The 17,949-nt window shown below is 37.3% G+C and overlaps 1 protein-coding gene across 1 annotated transcript in view; it reads right to left on the reverse strand.

Annotated features, from left to right (window-relative positions):
• Positions 1-4,733: 4,733 nt before the first annotated feature.
• The window catches only part of LOC140369335 (potassium channel subfamily K member 1-like), a 15,075-nt gene continuing 1,859 nt past the window's right edge, over positions 4,734-17,949 (reverse strand). Inside the window, exons 2-3 of the mRNA XM_072456635.1 lie at positions 12,560-12,961; positions 4,734-7,646 (exon numbers count right to left, since the gene is read on the reverse strand). Coding sequence (XP_072312736.1) covers positions 7,363-7,646; positions 12,560-12,961 — 686 coding nt within the window. The 3' untranslated portion in view covers positions 4,734-7,362. The remainder of the gene's footprint in view (positions 7,647-12,559; positions 12,962-17,949) is intronic.

Below are 17,949 nucleotides of genomic sequence, written 5' to 3' on the forward strand. Positions count from 1 at the left end.
GATGGGTTAAAGGTACAATCGTGATGTGTTAAAGGTGCAATCATGATGGGTTAAAGGTGCACTCATGATGGGTTAAAGGTGCACTTATGATGGGTTAAAGGTGCACTCATGATGTGTTAAAGGAGCACTCATGATGGGTTAAAGGTGCACTCATGATGTCTTAAAGGTGCACTCATGATGGGTTAAAGGTGCAATCATGATGTGTTAAAGGTGCAATCATGATGGGTTAACGGTGCACTCATGATGGGTTAAAGGTGCACTCATGATGTCTTAAAGGTGGACTCATGATGGGTTAAAGGTGCACTCATGATGTGTTAAAGGTGCAATCATGATGGGTTAAAGGTGCACGCATGATGTCTTAAAGGTGCACTCATGATGGGTTAAAGGTGCACTCATGATGTCTTAAAGGTGCACTCATGATGGGTTAAAGGTGCACTCATGATGTGTTAAAGGTGCAATCATGATGGGTTAACGGTGCACTCATGATGTGTTAAAGGAGCACTCATGATGGGTTAAAGGTGCACTCATGATGTCTTAAAGGTGGACTCATGATGGGTTAAAGGTGCACTCATGATGTGTTAAAGGTGCAATCATGATGGGTTAAAGGTGCACGCATGATGTCTTAAAGGTGCACTCATGATGGGTTAAAGGTGCACTCATGATGTGTTAAAGGTGCACTCATGATGTGTTAAAGGTGCACTCATGATGTCTTAAAGGTGCACTCATGATGTGTTAAAGGTGCACTCATGATGTGGTAAAGGTGCACTCATGATGTGGTAAAGGAGCACTCATAATGGGTTGAAGGTGCACTCATGATGGGTTAAAGGTGCAATCATGATGGGTTAAAGGTGCACTCAGGTGCACTCATGATGGGTTAAAGGTGCACTCATGATGTGTTAAAGGTGCACTTATGATGGGTTAAAGGTGCACTCATGATGGGTTAAAGGTGCACTCATGATGTGTTAAAGGTGCACTTATGATGGGTTAAAGGTGCACTCATGATGGGTTAAAGGTGCACTCATGATGGGTTAAAGGTGCACTCATGATGTGTTAAAGGTGCAATCATGATGTGTTAAAGGTGCACTCATGATGGGTTAAAGGTGCACTCATGATATCTTAAAGGTACACTCATGATGGGTTAAAGGTGCACTCATGATGTCTTAAAGGTGCACTCAGGTTCACTCATGATGGGTTAAAGGTGCACTCATGATGTCTTAAAGGTGCAATCATGATGGGTTAAAGGTGCACTCATGATGTCTTAAAGGTCATGATCAAATCAAATCAATTTATTTTTGTAAGGCCCAAAATCACAACAACAGTTGCCTCTGAGGGCCACAGGGAGAAATGAATCAACAATGTCTGTGGTGGCGAGGGACGATGTCCCAGGGTCCTCTGTCCTTAGACTCTCCTTCTCGGCCAGGAAAAACTACAAAAAAAAACCTCTTTGGGAAAAAAGCGTAGAAACCTGGAGGAGTTCCAGTGAAGGAGAGATCCGACTCTCACAGACGGACACGAGGGAGACTGGAGCTGGACCCACTCTTCAGGCAGATGAGGGACCGACTGAGGCGAACTGGACCCACTGCGTTATGATGCGTTAAAGGTGCAATCATGATGTGTTAAAGGTGCAACCATGATGGGTTAAAGGTGCACTCATGATGTGTTAAAGGTGCACTCATGATATCTTAAAGGTGCAATCATGATGTGTTAAAGGTGCAATCATGATGGGTTAAAGGTGCACTCATGATGGGTTAAAGGTGCACTCATGATGGGTTAAAGGAGCACTCATGATGGGTTAAAGGTGCACTCATGATGGGTTAAAGGTGCACTCATGATGGGTTAAAGGAGCACTCATGATGGGTTAAAGGTGCACTCATGATGGGTTAAAGGTGCACTCATGATGGGTTAAATGAGCACTCATGATGGGTTAAAGGTGCACTCATGATGCGTTAAAGGTGCACTCATGACGGGTTAAAGGTGCACTCATGATGGGTTAAAGGAGCACTCATGATGGGTTAAAGGGGCACTCATGATGCGTTAAAGGTGCACTCATGACGGGTTAAAGGTTTAGTCGCGTCCGTGTCGACCCTTTGTAAATTTTAAACAAATATTTTTCATCAGAAATCAAGGATTCTTTTCAATAGCTCCTAACTCAGGTAACTTAGATAGTAAATGCGATAGTAAAAAGTTATTATAGTAGTTGTGGTCTCCATGCATCACCCACATCTTTTACTTTTTCAAAATAACCCTTTGTAAAACAAATATTATTTCCAGACTCAGGACCGACCCAGGGACTTTTATTTTGAAGGTCTCGTTTTATTCTTGATCTCACTGACGTTTTATTGTGTGTGAATGAGAGCGCGACTGTAAATATTGTGTGCACCAAACCTCCGCACGTATGTGTCATGAAACAATGTGAATAAATAAAGTAATCCAAGTTTATATATTAAAAATATATATATATAAAACAAATAAAAGTGCTGGTGTCATGACTGGACTGAAACAGAAGAGATGAAAATGTGTTTAAAAGTGTTTATTTTAAATGGAATCTACAAGCTTCGATATAAGCTAAATATATATAGCTAAATATACAGACATTTTTAAATATTTATGGTACACTTAAGGACACTAGATGGCAGTGTTTACATCTTTCTGTACATTACTATATTTAAATAGTAAAGCTGATCATTTACACACATTATTGTAAAGTGTAGATGTGCTCGACATTCGGACAGATCCAAGCAAAATTATATAGTTTAACATGAAATTAAAAGTATTAGAAACATTCAGAAATATATCTATAAGGCACTGAAGTAGTATAAATATGAATGAGCTCAAAATATATATGGAAACATAGAAGAATATTGCCTTTTGTGAATTCAAATTGAAAAAAATTTGCAGAAAAAAGGCTTTATTGCGATAAATTTGTACAAAGTCACCCTCTAGTGGATGTAAAGAGCACTTGATATATTGCATAAACTGTAATTGACCCGTTTGAAACTATTATATTACACTTTTTTACAGTTTTTTTTTTGCAACCAAACCCTTTAGTTTGATCATTTAGGTCATCGTGTCACACTGTTCTCTGGCCTTTCCTCAGAACACACAGCGTTCATACAGAAACACACTGTACCAGCCCCTGGAATTCACCTGGTTTTTACCATATTCCAGGCTCATTCACACATGGAAAGGACTTTGGCCCAAACACGGTCTATTTCAACATAAAAATCCAAACAAAACAGCCAAAAACAACTGCCGTATTTTCTGGACTATAAGTCGCACCGGAGTATAAGTCGCACCAGACAAAAAAATGCATAATAGAGAAGAAAAAAAACATGTATAAGTCGCTCTGGAGTATAAATATAAATATATGTATTAGTTGCACCCCGGCCAAAACTATAAAAAAAAGGTGCAACTTATAGTCCGGAAACTACGGTATATGTGAGCGCTCAAACGCAAACAACAAAAGATGCGACATTTAAATCCAACGGGGAAAATGGTTTGTCCCACATACAGTCTACGTTTAATATGCAACACGTACTCACATAGCAGAGTTGGTGTAGCTGTAAATGATTACCGTATTTTTCGGACTATAAGGCGCACTTAAAAGCCTTTAATTTTCTCAAAAAACAACCGTGCGCCTTAATTAATATCTCGCAACAACTGTCAAAAGATTACGTAGAAAAGTTGGCCACTTTCCGCACAAGCTGCATTAATAAAGTCAAACAGACCGACTTATCTGACACTTTTGTTTCCCTTAATGCGCCTTATAGTCCGGTGCGCTTTATGTATGAAAAATGATCGAAAATAGAACATTCGTTGACTGTGCGCTTTATAATCCAGTGAGCCTTATTGTGCGGAAAATACGGTAAATACGTTCTGCAAATTTAAATTAAAAAAATTGAATGAAGACAGAAAAACATGAGACTGAAGTTCAGAGCGTTTTGGTGGTAAAACTGGCTTTCGAGCGCCCGTTTATCGGATTTAAATGTAAAACTGCAGTTTGTGAAGCTACAAATTTGTTTAGGATTGTGTTTGCAGCGTTTAGCAGACGTCAAGTATGTTATATGTCCAAAAAACTGATGAAAACTAATACTTCTCTAGGATGTCACTTTTTCCAATTTTACTGTAATGATTATTATGAGAATAAACATTAGGATTTAACGATTATGCGCCATTATGAACGTCACGACCAAATCAACAATCAAATCCAACATTTTCTTTCCTTCTCGTTTCCTGAACACGTCACGGCTCCTCGATACGTGACCTGCTTTATGAAATTAAACTTTATGTACGATTAATGACATAAACGGCAAGATAAAAAAAAAAGCACTTTTCATTTAAATGTACTTTTTGAGCAGAAAATACTACATTTTGCTTTTAAAATCGTCATTTTTATTAAACTAAAAAAAAAAAAAGAAGACTTATTTAGTTCAAGATGTCACTTTTTTTATCATCAAAATTTTTCACAACTATAATTTTTTTTTATTTTTAACGATTATATTGTGAGCTAAATAATCACAATTATCAATTAACCTAATAATCCTGACCCTTCCGCCTATAATAAAGGCTTCATCTGCTTAATCTCGAGTAGAATTGTGTCTTATCTGCATATTATACGTCTAAACATCCAGTAGAATATAATGAACTTCAATATTGTACAACGTGAGCCAATGCTGCCTCCTACGGGCCTAAAGACAGTATTACAAGTGTTCCACAAAGACGCAATCAAAACCTTCAAATACCTCGTTTATTCACGTGTTAAGACTTTTCACTGTGAACATGTCACACGGACTAGAAGCAGAAGATGGAACAGTTCGTATATGTATTATGTGATTTCCCTATGCAAATGAACGTGAGAGTGAATGACTGTTATGTCTATGTCTCTGTGTTGGCCACTGTCCAAGGTGTACCCCGCCTAAGGCCTGAAGTCACTGGGATAGGCTCCAGTCACCCGTGACCCCGAAAGGGAACAAGCGGTAGAAAATGGACGGATGGAAACGCCCCCTGGTGGTCAGAATGCACACGGCGGTTAAATAAACTCGCCTGTCACTCTAAAGTTCTGGCGTCAGGAGGTTTGGTCGTCGAGCCCTTCCACCCAACACTTTTGACTCTCATCAGCGAGAGAACAAAAACACAGCTTGATTTTGACTTAAAAAGAGTCAGCGTTTAAGGACAAAGTGATACAAAGTTATTTCTACGCTCGAAAAATGAAACGTTGTCAACTAAAATATCAAAATAACAAGTTACCATCTCACAACATGAAAGAATTACATGGACAACTTGACATGGTATTTGTTTACTTGAAGGTGCTCTATGTGACTGTTATGTTATTATGTTGCCTGGAAAGTTCCACAGTACAGTTTTACTTCTGCATCTCCATGGTGACAAGCAGACACGACGTCAAGTGTGAATATTTGTGTGTTTTTCAAGGTTACTTTTGGCAATTACATAAAACTATGATAGAGTAACTGCCGGACAGAGGAGTTTGATTTCATTGAACATTGCAGGCAAAGCAATAACATCGCCATGGAAACAAGCACAAAGGATAACCCCCGGGAATGTTACAGATTGCAACGTGAACATCAGCGTTTCATTTTTGTTTGTAGAGGTTAAGATGCAGAGCAAAAAACAGCAGTAGTTATTTAATTTTTTATTATTATTTTTTTCTTCTTCAAGATTTGTCATGTTTTTAATCTGTTATTTTTATATATTAATATTTTATATATATTTTGTTTTATTTTCTCTCCTCTTTCTTTTCTCTATTCATTTTGTTTTTTTAAGAAATAAAATGGTAAAAAAAAAAAAAAATCTTCCTCTCTTTTGTTGTTTTATGTTCGTCAAAAATATGTATATATTATAAATCAACGTATCATATTCAGGTCACAACAGAATCGTAAGAACCAAAAAATAATAATTGTGACAATTTTAGCAGTTTAACTTTACTTTGTCTTTCAGAAAGTTCAGTCTCAATAATTGTGAATAATTGTTAAATAGTGACATTTTTTTCTCATAATAATCGTATCACTAACATTTGATATTGTGGAATTCCTCCAGTTAGTAAATCCGTGTACTTAGATATAAAGTAATACTCGTAGTTATTTATCCAATGTTATGTTATTTAAAGTCTCCACGACACATGAAACTACACTTTTCACTCAAACAAAAGGGAACATGTTTAACTTATATTTAGATCTGTTTTTTGCCAATTTTGGTGACGTTTTATAAGGTCACTTCCTGGTTTGAGACGGCCAGCAAATACGACAGGTAATTCCACAACTGTTACTTAGCAACCAGATTGTAAACAACTGCAAACTCCATTCAAATGATACACTAGTCATGACTTGACACATAATTACACCTGGCAACACCTTTATTTTGTTAAATAACGGTTTAATCTGTCATAAAAACGTGCAAGTCGCAAAGATTCTCTACATTTTTTATGCAATGGCGCGTTTTGATGACATTATAGAGAGAACTCGCCTCTACTTCCTGTAATTTTCAACTGTTAACTGTCAAATTTCCTTCACAAACTGCAACTTGACATGTGAAAAACTATGATGAGTATTTTCTACGGGGACAAACAACGTCATAATTTGAAAAGCGTGAGTCACATGGATGTTAACGCGGGCTAAAGTTAGCTTGTTAGCTAGCCCGGGTTAGCCGATTGCAGCTTTGTAGCGCAGCCCTCTGTAATAAGCACTATAAATAATCACTCATTTTGTTTCTAGTTTCTTTCTGGACGGAGTCTGAGCAGAAATACTGAACTAAACCAATAGAAACTTAAAGGTGGAATGGACGATTTTTTTCAGCAAATTTTTTATCATATTTCCTCGTGGCGTGGATAAATCATTTGTCCTGCCACGTATCAATCATAAAACACACCTACCGCTCACCTGCAGCCGCGTCAGGCTCGTCCCCACGTTTCTGCGTGCCTAAGCGCATGGATCTATCATAATATAGTTCCCTCAGTGTACGGGGCAAAATGAAGACGGAGAAAGACAGTTCGAGCTGACGCAGAAGTGGATGGAAATCTACGGGAGACGAGCGATGCGATCTGTCGCGCTAATAAACAAACACACGTGTGTGTTGTATCAGTCCGCACGGTGGAGTGCGCATGCGCACTTCCGCCTGCGTTCTCAAATCGCCGAAAAATCGTCCATTGCGCCTTTAAACAACGAGAAATAATAAACATATTATATTCTTCATATTTCACATACGAGAAATGCTATATACATAAATATGGAGCCATGTTTTAATGTGGCTGAATTGTTAATGCCTCATGTCGAACGCAAAGAAACGCACAAAATATCATCCCCCCCAAAAAAAACCCGGTATTGGCGACGTCGGCGTTTGCGTCTCGTGTCATCTGAGCTTTCCGTTCTGGACGCTCGCCGCACTGTAGGCCAGACCGCCGCCGCCGCCGCCCTTCATGGACGCCGCCTGCTCGGAGACGGAGGGGATGGTGGGAAGGGCCTCGGCCGTGTAGTGTTCGCTCAGCTGGTCCCGGTCGATGATGGTGGCGGTCTCCGGGTGGAGCTCGTGGACGTCTTCGTTGTAAAAGCGCTGCCGGAGTCGCCTCATCTGCGGCAGCTCGCAGCACGTCTCCAGCATGACCAGCATGAAGATCAGGCCCACCAGCAGGTAAACTGCAGCAGAAAGGACATTTAATTCACCAGCAGATGTTAAAGGTCCCATATTATGCTAAATCGACTTTTCAGAGCTTTTAACCTTCTTACAGTGCTATTGGTGCCTCATATATGTGCCCAAAGTGTTTTTTTGATTGATTCCTGCAGTCTTTAGCGAGAGTACAGTCTATATCCTTGTCCTCGGATGAGCAGACTCACAGCAACGCATCATCCCTGTAAAGTGCTCCTCTGTTTCAGCCCATCCTCCAGGAAGCACTCTGTACCTGTAACACGCCCCCCCCCCGGGGCGCAGGGTGGGCGGGGGAGGCGCATTGCTCTTCGCAAGGGTGGGGGCGAATCCGTTTGCATTTCCGGGTTTGTGAGCGGGGTCCAAGGCATGGGTGATATTTCATAACTATGATGTTATGGCACTTATTATTATCCAATACACCCATAGGGTGGACTACGGAACAGGACAAATAGCATGATATGGGATCATTACAATGATGTGAAAACCCTCCATGTCAAGTAATTGTTTTGTAATTATCGTTAAAAGACAATTATTACTCAAACACATTTGTATTTGGTCATTTCACAGACATTCCTCAAATCTCAGCCCTTCTTCTATTTCCTTGAATCAAAAATGTCCCGTATAATTAATTCTTTAAACAATATCACAAGAAAAAGAACTAAATGCATGCTATATAACTGTATCTTTAACAATGTATTAATCTGTTATTTCATCGCTTCTTTCTTATTTCTTGTATTTAAACTATTCAATGTATCGAATCTAAAGTATTTTATGATTTTTATTTCATGTTTTGTATGTCATTTCGCTAGGTTTGTATTTCCTGGTGTTTTATGTGCCGTTTGTGTAAGCACTTTGAACTTTGTTATTATGGTTTTTAAAATAAAGTAGAAAAAATATGAAGACATTAATTAAATTCCAGTAGAAACAGATTCTACAGTTTTACAATGATTTTTCATTCAATTTAATTTAGATTAATATTAATGTTGCAGATGAAGAAACAGGATGAGAGCATCCTATGAAAATTGCTAATGTAGTTTTGTTTTTTGTTTTAATCTTTCTTTAAAGTTTTAGTTTAATAATGGGGGGAATATATATATATATATATATATATATATATATATATATATATATATATATATATATATATATATATATATATATATATATATATATATATATATATATATATATATATATATATATATATATATATATATATATATATATATATATATATATATATATATATATATATATATATATATATATATATATATATATATATATATATATATATATATATATATATATATATATATATATATATATATATATATATATATATATATATATATATATATATATATATATATATATATATATATATATATATATATATAGCACAACCGCCATCAAAAGCAACACAACAACAATAATACAATACAACTTTGCTGTTGCTGACGTAGAAATACCTCCACAGGACACTAGTATTTGATGTGGAACAGGATTTAGCCACAACAAAAGCTAATCTGTGGCGTCTGTAATCAATGGAGTGAGTAAAGTCAACAGAGGCCAGAGGGCGTGGCAGGTTCAGGAGGAGTCTGATGACGCTGTGCAGCGCCACGCCAATGAGTAATATTTTTACAGGACGGGAAAGGGAAAAAACTGTGTGGAAATGACTCATAATGACTTATAATGGGGACAGTATGTGAATTACAAGTTCTAGAGCTGATGAAGTACAGAGGTAAACGGTAAATAAGTATATATATATGATAGCATTGTGATGATGGTAATTTAACACGTTTTTACTCTTTTTACTTACAGACACACTTTCTTTTGCTGTTTTTGTTCTTGTCCTCATTATTGTTACTGTTTTGCATTTGTAAAGAGTAAAATGTTTTATTAAAAATTTAAAATAAATTAAAGATAAATAAATAACAAATAAATAATTAAACAAAAATACAAAATAAAATACAAAAAATAAATTAAATAAAAGTATATCACTATTAGAATAATTCCTTATACTTTGATCTGACAGGGTAAAATAAACATACTACATACCCGTCAAAAGTGTGAATACAAAAACATTTTAAATACTTCTGGAATGGAGGGGAAGTGAAGAAGTGGAAAATGATCTTAAAAATATGTCAAAATATGAAAAATCAAGTTGCAAATGAAAACCAGTGATATCAGAGCCTGATTTAGAGAAGTTTACAGCAGTTGTTTTTTTTATTTATTTACATTCTTTGTTCATTTAATAGGAGATTGTGAAAGAAACTCAGCTCTCTCTGAATAAAGCTTGGTTTTGAATGAGTTTTACTGGACAAATACTTAGAGAACCATTGACCTGGCCTACATCCTTCCATTCTTTGTGACAGAAAAGCAAACTATCTGACACTTCTCACCCAGAAAGTCAAAGTTGTGGCCTCCTTTTTGTCATTAAGACTACAAAGCCCCATTGGTATTTCGCTCTGTTGTCAGTTTATCAGTTTATCATTGAAACTATGTTAAGGTTTACTTCCTTTCGCCTCCAGTCAGGAAACATTCTGACAAACAGGTTTACAGATCCTGCCGGTTTGATGAGCTTTAACTTGTATTCTCAGGTTTTTGCACATTTCCCTGTTTGAAACGACTGGTAATAAGCTGCTTTTGAACTACTCAGTGAATCTCTTCAGGCCATGACCCGGTGGAGAAGAATCTGTGCTTTTGTCCACGCTGCAGTGAAAGTGGAGTCAGTTACTCTAGTGAAGTAACTTTATACGGCTTCTGCAAACTCCAGCGTCTAACAGGAAATAAGTGTAGGTGCGGTTTTACAGAGCTTACGGTAATGCCGAGAACACGTTTTGCACATATTTTGTTAATGTCGGGAAACGGGGATGACAAGATTTATAGGTTAAAATGATAATCAGGATTATTTAGGTCACAATATAATCGTAATGACTAAAAAGAAAATATAATTGTGAATTTTTTAAAGAAAAAATCATCTTTTTTTATTCAATTTATAGAAAATTTGACAATGTTCGAACTAAATTAGGTATTTTTTAGATTGGTTAAAATAAATGTGATGATTTAAGAAGCTTTTCTGTTTACACTTTCCTCCAAACAGCTAAAAATATAAATCGTAAAAAATTATAATCGTGTAAGTTTTTGAAGAAAAAAAACTTTTTTTAAAGTTCAAATGATAGAAAAGTGACACATTTTGAACTAAATTAGGTCTTTTTTGTTTAGTTAAAATAAATGTGATTATTCTTGGAAGCTTTTCTGTTTACCCTTTACTCAAAAAAGTAAATTATATAATCGTAAAAAATTATAAATTGTGTCAATTTAAGAAAAATGTTGTTTTTTCAAAGTTCAAATGATACAAAAGTGACACATTTTGAACTAAATTAAGTCTTATTTTTAGTTTAGTTAAAAGAAAAGTGACCATTTTAAAAAGCTAAATAAAGTAAACCTAAACGTAAAGTGCTTTATTTATGTCAATTTAATCATTCAGAAAGATTTCATAAAGCAGGTCACACATATCAAGGAGCAGAAATGTGTTAAGAAAACAATAAGGAAAGAACATTTTGGATTTTACGGTTTTATTGTTTTGGTCGCGGCGTCAATAATCATTAAATCGTAATGTTTATTCTCACAAAAATCGTCGCGCTAAAATTTGAAATAGTGACATGCGTTGCTTTATTATTACGCGTTGGTTTTGGTCGCGGAAGTGGATTCGCACGGATAAAAAACGCATTGTGCACAAAATGGCGCGTCCGTTTACCAAGCTATTGTGTCTGTGATGTGGAATTAAATAAAGAATTAACCAATGACGCAGTCGCTAAATCCTTAAAGCTGTTGTTATTGCCACTTCTACCTCTAGAACTGCACTTACTGTATGTTGGTACCTACTTTTAAAACATTTGGCCTTTTTGTAGGGAATATAGATTAAAAAAAGGACATTTCCATGCAAGTATTAGAATAAAATAAACTCCAAATTCACAATGTTAAATGTACAATTGAAATATCGCTGTGAAAATGTACTAAAAGAACATGAAATTTGCAGGATTTATTGTTATAGTTGGTTTGAGTGCAGTACCATTTGCACACGTTTAGGGTTACTATATTTTGAGAGTATTCTGAGTACAAAAAAAATCTATTAAAATACACAATAAAATGCAATGCAACTTGTTTCACCAGTAGTAAATATAAGACATATTCAGTTATAAAGGTCTGAAAATACATGTTTTTCAGAATATTATGTTTAAGGGAACTTCACTGTTTGGTTTACAATAATAGAATAATCAAACAAAAGGATGATTAATCCATAAAAGCACAAAAGAAAGTAAGAAAAATCTGTGGTAGAGGAAGTAAGTTCAATGGTGAAGCCATGTCAGAACAATGGAACAGGTTTTATACATATCAAAGTTTTAATTTTTACGTTTCAGTGTTAGCTTTTAATATTTGCCTTTTAATCCTCAGCGTTTCAGCTTTTATTGTACATTTTTTAATGTTTTTTTTTTTATTTTATGTTTTAGGAATGATTGACTACATAAATAAAAAGAGTATGATGTATGGACGTATTTGCTTGTGTCGTGCCGTAACTACACAAAACACCAAACGACTCAAAAATACAGCTGTGCAATTAATGGAATTTTAATTAAAATTGAGATTCTGTCATTTCCAACAATCCGTTTGGGTTTTGGGTCAGAAAAAGTAGTTTGTGATTGCGATTTGACTAGAGAGTTCAGACTTTGGCAAAAAAATGTGACAAATTGTGTTAAAGTCTTGTTTGTGTTCGTGTAATCGAAATCGAAAGCCATTTTAAGCTTCGTTTGTTAAAAGTAAAAGACAAAATATAATAGTTTTTGCCATATTTCCCTTGTAGAGTCGGCGTGGAAGTAATAAACCCCAAATAACTCACCTGTGATGCCCAGCCTGTAGAGCTGTGGATGTGTGCGGTCTTCTTTATGAGACGACCCGGGGACGTAATCCCCCAGGCCGATGGTCGTCAAGGAGATGAAACAAAAATAGAACGACTCCAGGAAGTTCCAGTTCTTCTCCATGGTCACGAGTATCCACGACGGGATGATCAGCAGCAGCAGCGTGAGGGCGACTCCCATGCAGACGGCGTGGGCGACGGCGAGGACCGACTTGGACGTGGCCCAGCGTCGGTGGAAGTAGGCGATGGGCCCGCGAGTGACGCCCACCATGATCCTCTGCACCACGGCGGAGAGGAAGAGCAGGGTGAGGGGGATGCCGAAGACGGAGTAGAAGATGCAGAAGGCCTTGCCCTCGTCGGAAAGTGGCACCGTGTGGCCATAGCCTGTAATTACACACACCACAAATGACAGTTTAAAGGTTGAATGGACGATTTTTTGGGCACAAATCTAAGCCTTATTTCCTCGTGGCGTGGATAAATCATTTGTCCTGCCACGTATCAATCATAAAACGCACCTATCGCTCACCTGCAGCCGCGTCGGCTCGTCCCCACGTTTCCGCGTGCCTAAGCGCATGGATCTATCATAATATAGTTCCCTCAGTGTACGGGGCAAAATGAAGACGGAGAAAGACAGTTCGAGCTGACGCAGAAGTGGATGGAAATCTACAGGAGACGAGAGATGTGATGCGATCTGTCGCGCTAATAAACAAACACGTGTGTGTTGTATCAGACCGCACGGGGGAGTGCGCATGTGCACTTCCACCTGCGTTCTCAAATCGCCGAAAAATCGTCCATTGCGCCTTTAAGTAAAGTAAAGGGAGAAGGTTATTATTGTATTAATTTATATTTTTTATTTATTTATGATGTATTTATTTTATTATTATTTTTTAATATATCTAAAAAATACATGTATTTTTTATTATTATTATTTTATTAATTTATTATGACGGAGTATAAGGGCCAACCCCCCCAAAAATGCGCTGCACTACGAGAATAAAGTCATTAATTAATAAGAAAAGACGTTAATTAATGAGAAAAAAATCGTAAATTAACGACAATAACGAGAAAAAAATGATTAAATAACGAGAAAAAAAGTCCTTAATTAATGAAAAAAAGTCGTAGTCGTGACGTGAGCATGTTCACTTTCAGCACCACGGTCAGGACACACAAGAACGAGCTTGGAATGAGCTGACAGTTTAGAACTACATAAAAGCCTGAAATAGATGTTAAAGTTTTTCCTGGCCTTTAAAACGATGTCTTACGTGTGTTTATTACAAGACAAGACACTGCGTTTAGCAGCACCTTTCCTGTTACGCATCATCCACTGACTGTTGGATAAACGCTTTACTTTCCCCATGATGCAGCTGCAGTGGATCATGAGCTCAAACAGCAGCCGTGCTCCGTGCCACAGCCGCCCCCAGACAGGAGGAGCAGCCTCGCTGCGTCACACATGTTCTCCTCTATAGTGTTGTTTCTCTTCTCACGTGCCCATTGTGTGCACTTAAGTTTTATGCTCCGATTCTAACCTTTTGTCATCTCTTAGACAAAGTCAGTAAAACACACAAAACACAAACATTTGTCATCAGCTCCTCCTGACGCCCGAATTGTGTTTGGCACAGCCAAAAAGCAATATGTTTTACGCACACATCATCCATCCATCCATATATATACATATATATATATATAATATCTATATCTATATCTATATATTTAGTGGAACAATTGTTGTGATTTAACAATTATTCGATATACGATTATTATTACTGAGATTACAACTTCTTAAGTTTGTGCCCAGCATTGAACCATCTATATACAAAGAATAAATACAAACTTGACAAGAATCACTCGCATTTCACAACATGTTTGTAAAAGTCTAAACTGCAGCAATAACACGTTACACAAAGTACAACACATTTTGATTCAAACGCGATATATAATAAGGATTATTCACTTTTAAAGTGTAATAAAAAGGTAAGATAAATGATGCACAATTGTGGGTACGTTGGGTCTAATTGAGTGTTTCTGGTTCTCTCCCATTCCAGACTTCATTTACCGTATTTTCCGGACAATAAATTGCACCTTTTTTCATAGTTTTGGCCGGGGTGTGACTTATTACTTACAGGGCTCAGATTAAGGATTTTCACTTGTATAGCGGCGCTGCTAAACAATCTGTTAATTTTTCCAAATTTGTATAGCAATTTGATAATTGCATAGCAAAACACGAAAGTGACTAACAATCCACAATTTAACAATTTCCATTGATATAACACGATTATTTATTTAAAATGTATTTGTAAATATTCTATTTAAAAAAAAAACTATTAACAAATTAACTTTTAAACACTTAAACATTTAAAAAAAAACAACAACAAAAAATTGCAAATAAAATTAGTTGTTGAACAAATTAATCAACTTTCTTCCATATCATCATCACTCAGACGACTATTTGCAGGAGTATTAAGCTTCTGATGGAAAAATAAAGGTTGCTTTGGCGTCCATCATGGTGTATTTTATGCGTTATTCAAATTGTACCGCTCTATTTGACGTTCCATTCCATTTTTCGTTTTGCCATTTGTTGACGGTCCCTAAGTACTCTCGTCTCGGCTCCGGCAGCACATTTGATGACGGTCCCTAAGCACTCGAGTCTCGGGTCTGTCTGCACATTCGGATCAGTGTAATTCGCTGCGCCCAAAATACGCATCTGATTGTTAAAAACGAGGTTGTGTCACGTGGCAGTGTAAATATGAGTATTTTGGCTGTGTATGATCGGACTTTTGCGTTTAGGAGCTATTGACCTCGGAAGTCCGACTTTACCGCACGTGGCTCCTCCCACTTTCAGACTCTGATCTGAGACAGCAGCGGGACTCGTCATGACAACCCATCATCTTACATGTGTCATGACGTTATTGACGATCGATTGACGAGTGATCAGTACTTTTAGGCGCTTTGGTTATACAATTGAACACACATTTTTGTATCGCAAAAAAAATATTGCGATGCGATACCGCTTATTCTGAACCCTGTTATACTTATATACTTATACTCCGGAGTGACTTATGTGATAATATTTGTTATTTTCACACTTGCAACCGCATTTCATACTCCAGTACGACTATGTTTTTTAGTCTCTATTATGCATTCTTTGGCTGGTGCAACTTATAGTCAGGAAAATACGGTAAACTGATAAATTCTACCCACGCTTTAGTCATGCATTAATTATACATTTTTGACAAGTTTAAATCCGGTTTATACCCAGTTTAGGCCCAATTTAATCCAGGCTTTAGCCCGTTTTAAACCAGTATAGGGAAGCGTTCGCACTGTCACATTCAACACGTCGAAATTTGGACTAAACCGAGGAAGGACATAAACAAGGACTGTAGTAGAACCGAGCCAAGTCCAGACCGGGACAAAAATACTGTATTGTCTATAAGTCCCACCTTTTTTCAGAGTTTGGCCTTATACTCCAAAGCGACTTATATGTTATATTATTCGTTATTTTCACACTGGCGACCACAAGAGGGCGCTCTAGGCTCTGAGCGACGCAGAAGAAGAATCTGCACTTCCTCTACCTCTGGAGTTTGTGGAGTTGTTTAGAAGTGACACAGAGGAAGAAGAATTCAATGGATTTAGTGATTTGGGGTAAAACTGATGCTTTGCTAAACTTGTTAGCATGTTCTTTATGCTATAGTTATCTGAATAACTGTTCATATGTTACGTTAACATACCAGACACTTACCACAGTTCTGTCTGTGCCTCATGTAGCTGAAGGTGTTAGCGTTAGCATACGTACACCTATTCACCATGTTCTCTCATCTGTTATTATTTTAAACTGCATTTCAAGATGAAATGTTTGTTCTTGGTCTTGGATTTTATCACATAAATTTCCCCCTAAAAATGAGACTTATACTCCAGTGCGACTTATATATGTTTTTTTCTTCTCTATTATGCATTTTTTGGCCTTATACTTCTACTTGAAAATACGCTAGTCTCAATTTAGTGTGTGGAAGCCAAATATTTACAGAGGCAGCGCGTGTGAAGAGATCGAGAGGGAGATGGGCGCGTTTGCCATGTGTCGAGCTCAACAGACGGATATAACGAGCACGTCATTGTGTTTGCGTAACCGCGGCGACGTGAGATGACTGGCGTGGTAATCATCTGCAACATTTAAAAACAGGATGTGAGCTCAAACACCAGCCTTAGAAACGACACAAGCTTGATGTGTTCGGCAAATATGGGAAAGGTTTGTCTCCGTTTTATCTCCAACACGTGTTTGAAAGTGACAGTTTGCAGACGTGAGGATGTTCACTTTGTAGTTTGAATGTAATAAGTTTAAATAGGGCGGGGTTTTATAGGCGTCACGTTTTAGAGCCGGGAAAGCACCGTAATAAAAGCACTAAATCAGGCTCAAATAAGATGCAGCTTGGTCAGAGGTCAAACCAGGACAAAACACAATTAGAGTCAAATGATTCCAACTAGACTTTTCCTGAGAATGAAGGAGAGTTCAGAAGAAGAAACGAAATGTGACAAGGTCTAAAGCAGGACTAAAGCGGGACTAAAGCGGGAATAAAACAGGTCTAAAGCAGGTCTAAAACAGGACTAAAACAGGACTAAAACAGGACTAAAACAGGACTAAAGTAGTTCTAAGGCAGGACTAAAGCAGGACTAAAACAGTTCTAAAGCAGGACTAAAGCAGGACTAAAGCAGGTCTAAAACAGGACTAAAGCAGGTCTAAAACAGGACTAAAGCAGGTCTAAAACAGGACTAAAGCAGGTCTAAAACAGGACTAAAGCAGGTCTAAAACAGGACTAAAGCAGGACTAAAGTAGTTCTAAAGCAGGACTAAAGCAGGTCTAAAGCAGGACTAAAGCAGGACTAAAGTAGTTCTAAAGCAGGACTAAAGCAGGACTAAAGCAGGACTAAAGCAGGTCTAAAGCAGGACTAAAGTAGTTCTAAATCAGGACTAAAGCAGGTCTAAAGCAGGACTAAAGCAGGTCTAAAGCAGGACTTCAGTAGTTCTAAAGCAGGACTAAAGTAGTTCTAAAGCAGGACTAAAGCAGGTCTAAAGCAGGACTTAAGTAGTTCTAAAGCAGGACTAAAGTAGTTCTAAAGCAGGACTAAAGCAGGACTAAAGCAGGTCTAAAGCAGGACTAAAGCAGGACTAAAGCAGGACTAAATTAGTTCTAAAGCAGGACTAAAGCAGGACTAAAGAAGGACTAAAGCAGGACTAAAGCAGGACTAAATTAGTTCTAAAGCAGGACTAAAGCAGGACTAAAGAAGGACTAAAGCAGGACTAAAGCAGGACTAAAGTAGTTCTAAAGCAGGACTAAAGCAGGTCTAAAGCAGGACTAAAGCAGGTCTAAAGCAGGACTTCAG

Source organism: Eucyclogobius newberryi, unplaced genomic scaffold (genome assembly GCF_026437365.1).
Source record: "Eucyclogobius newberryi isolate DKJ021-1_F unplaced genomic scaffold, fEucNew1.0.hap1 SCAF_20, whole genome shotgun sequence".
NCBI lineage: Eukaryota > Metazoa > Chordata > Actinopteri > Gobiiformes > Gobiidae > Eucyclogobius > Eucyclogobius newberryi.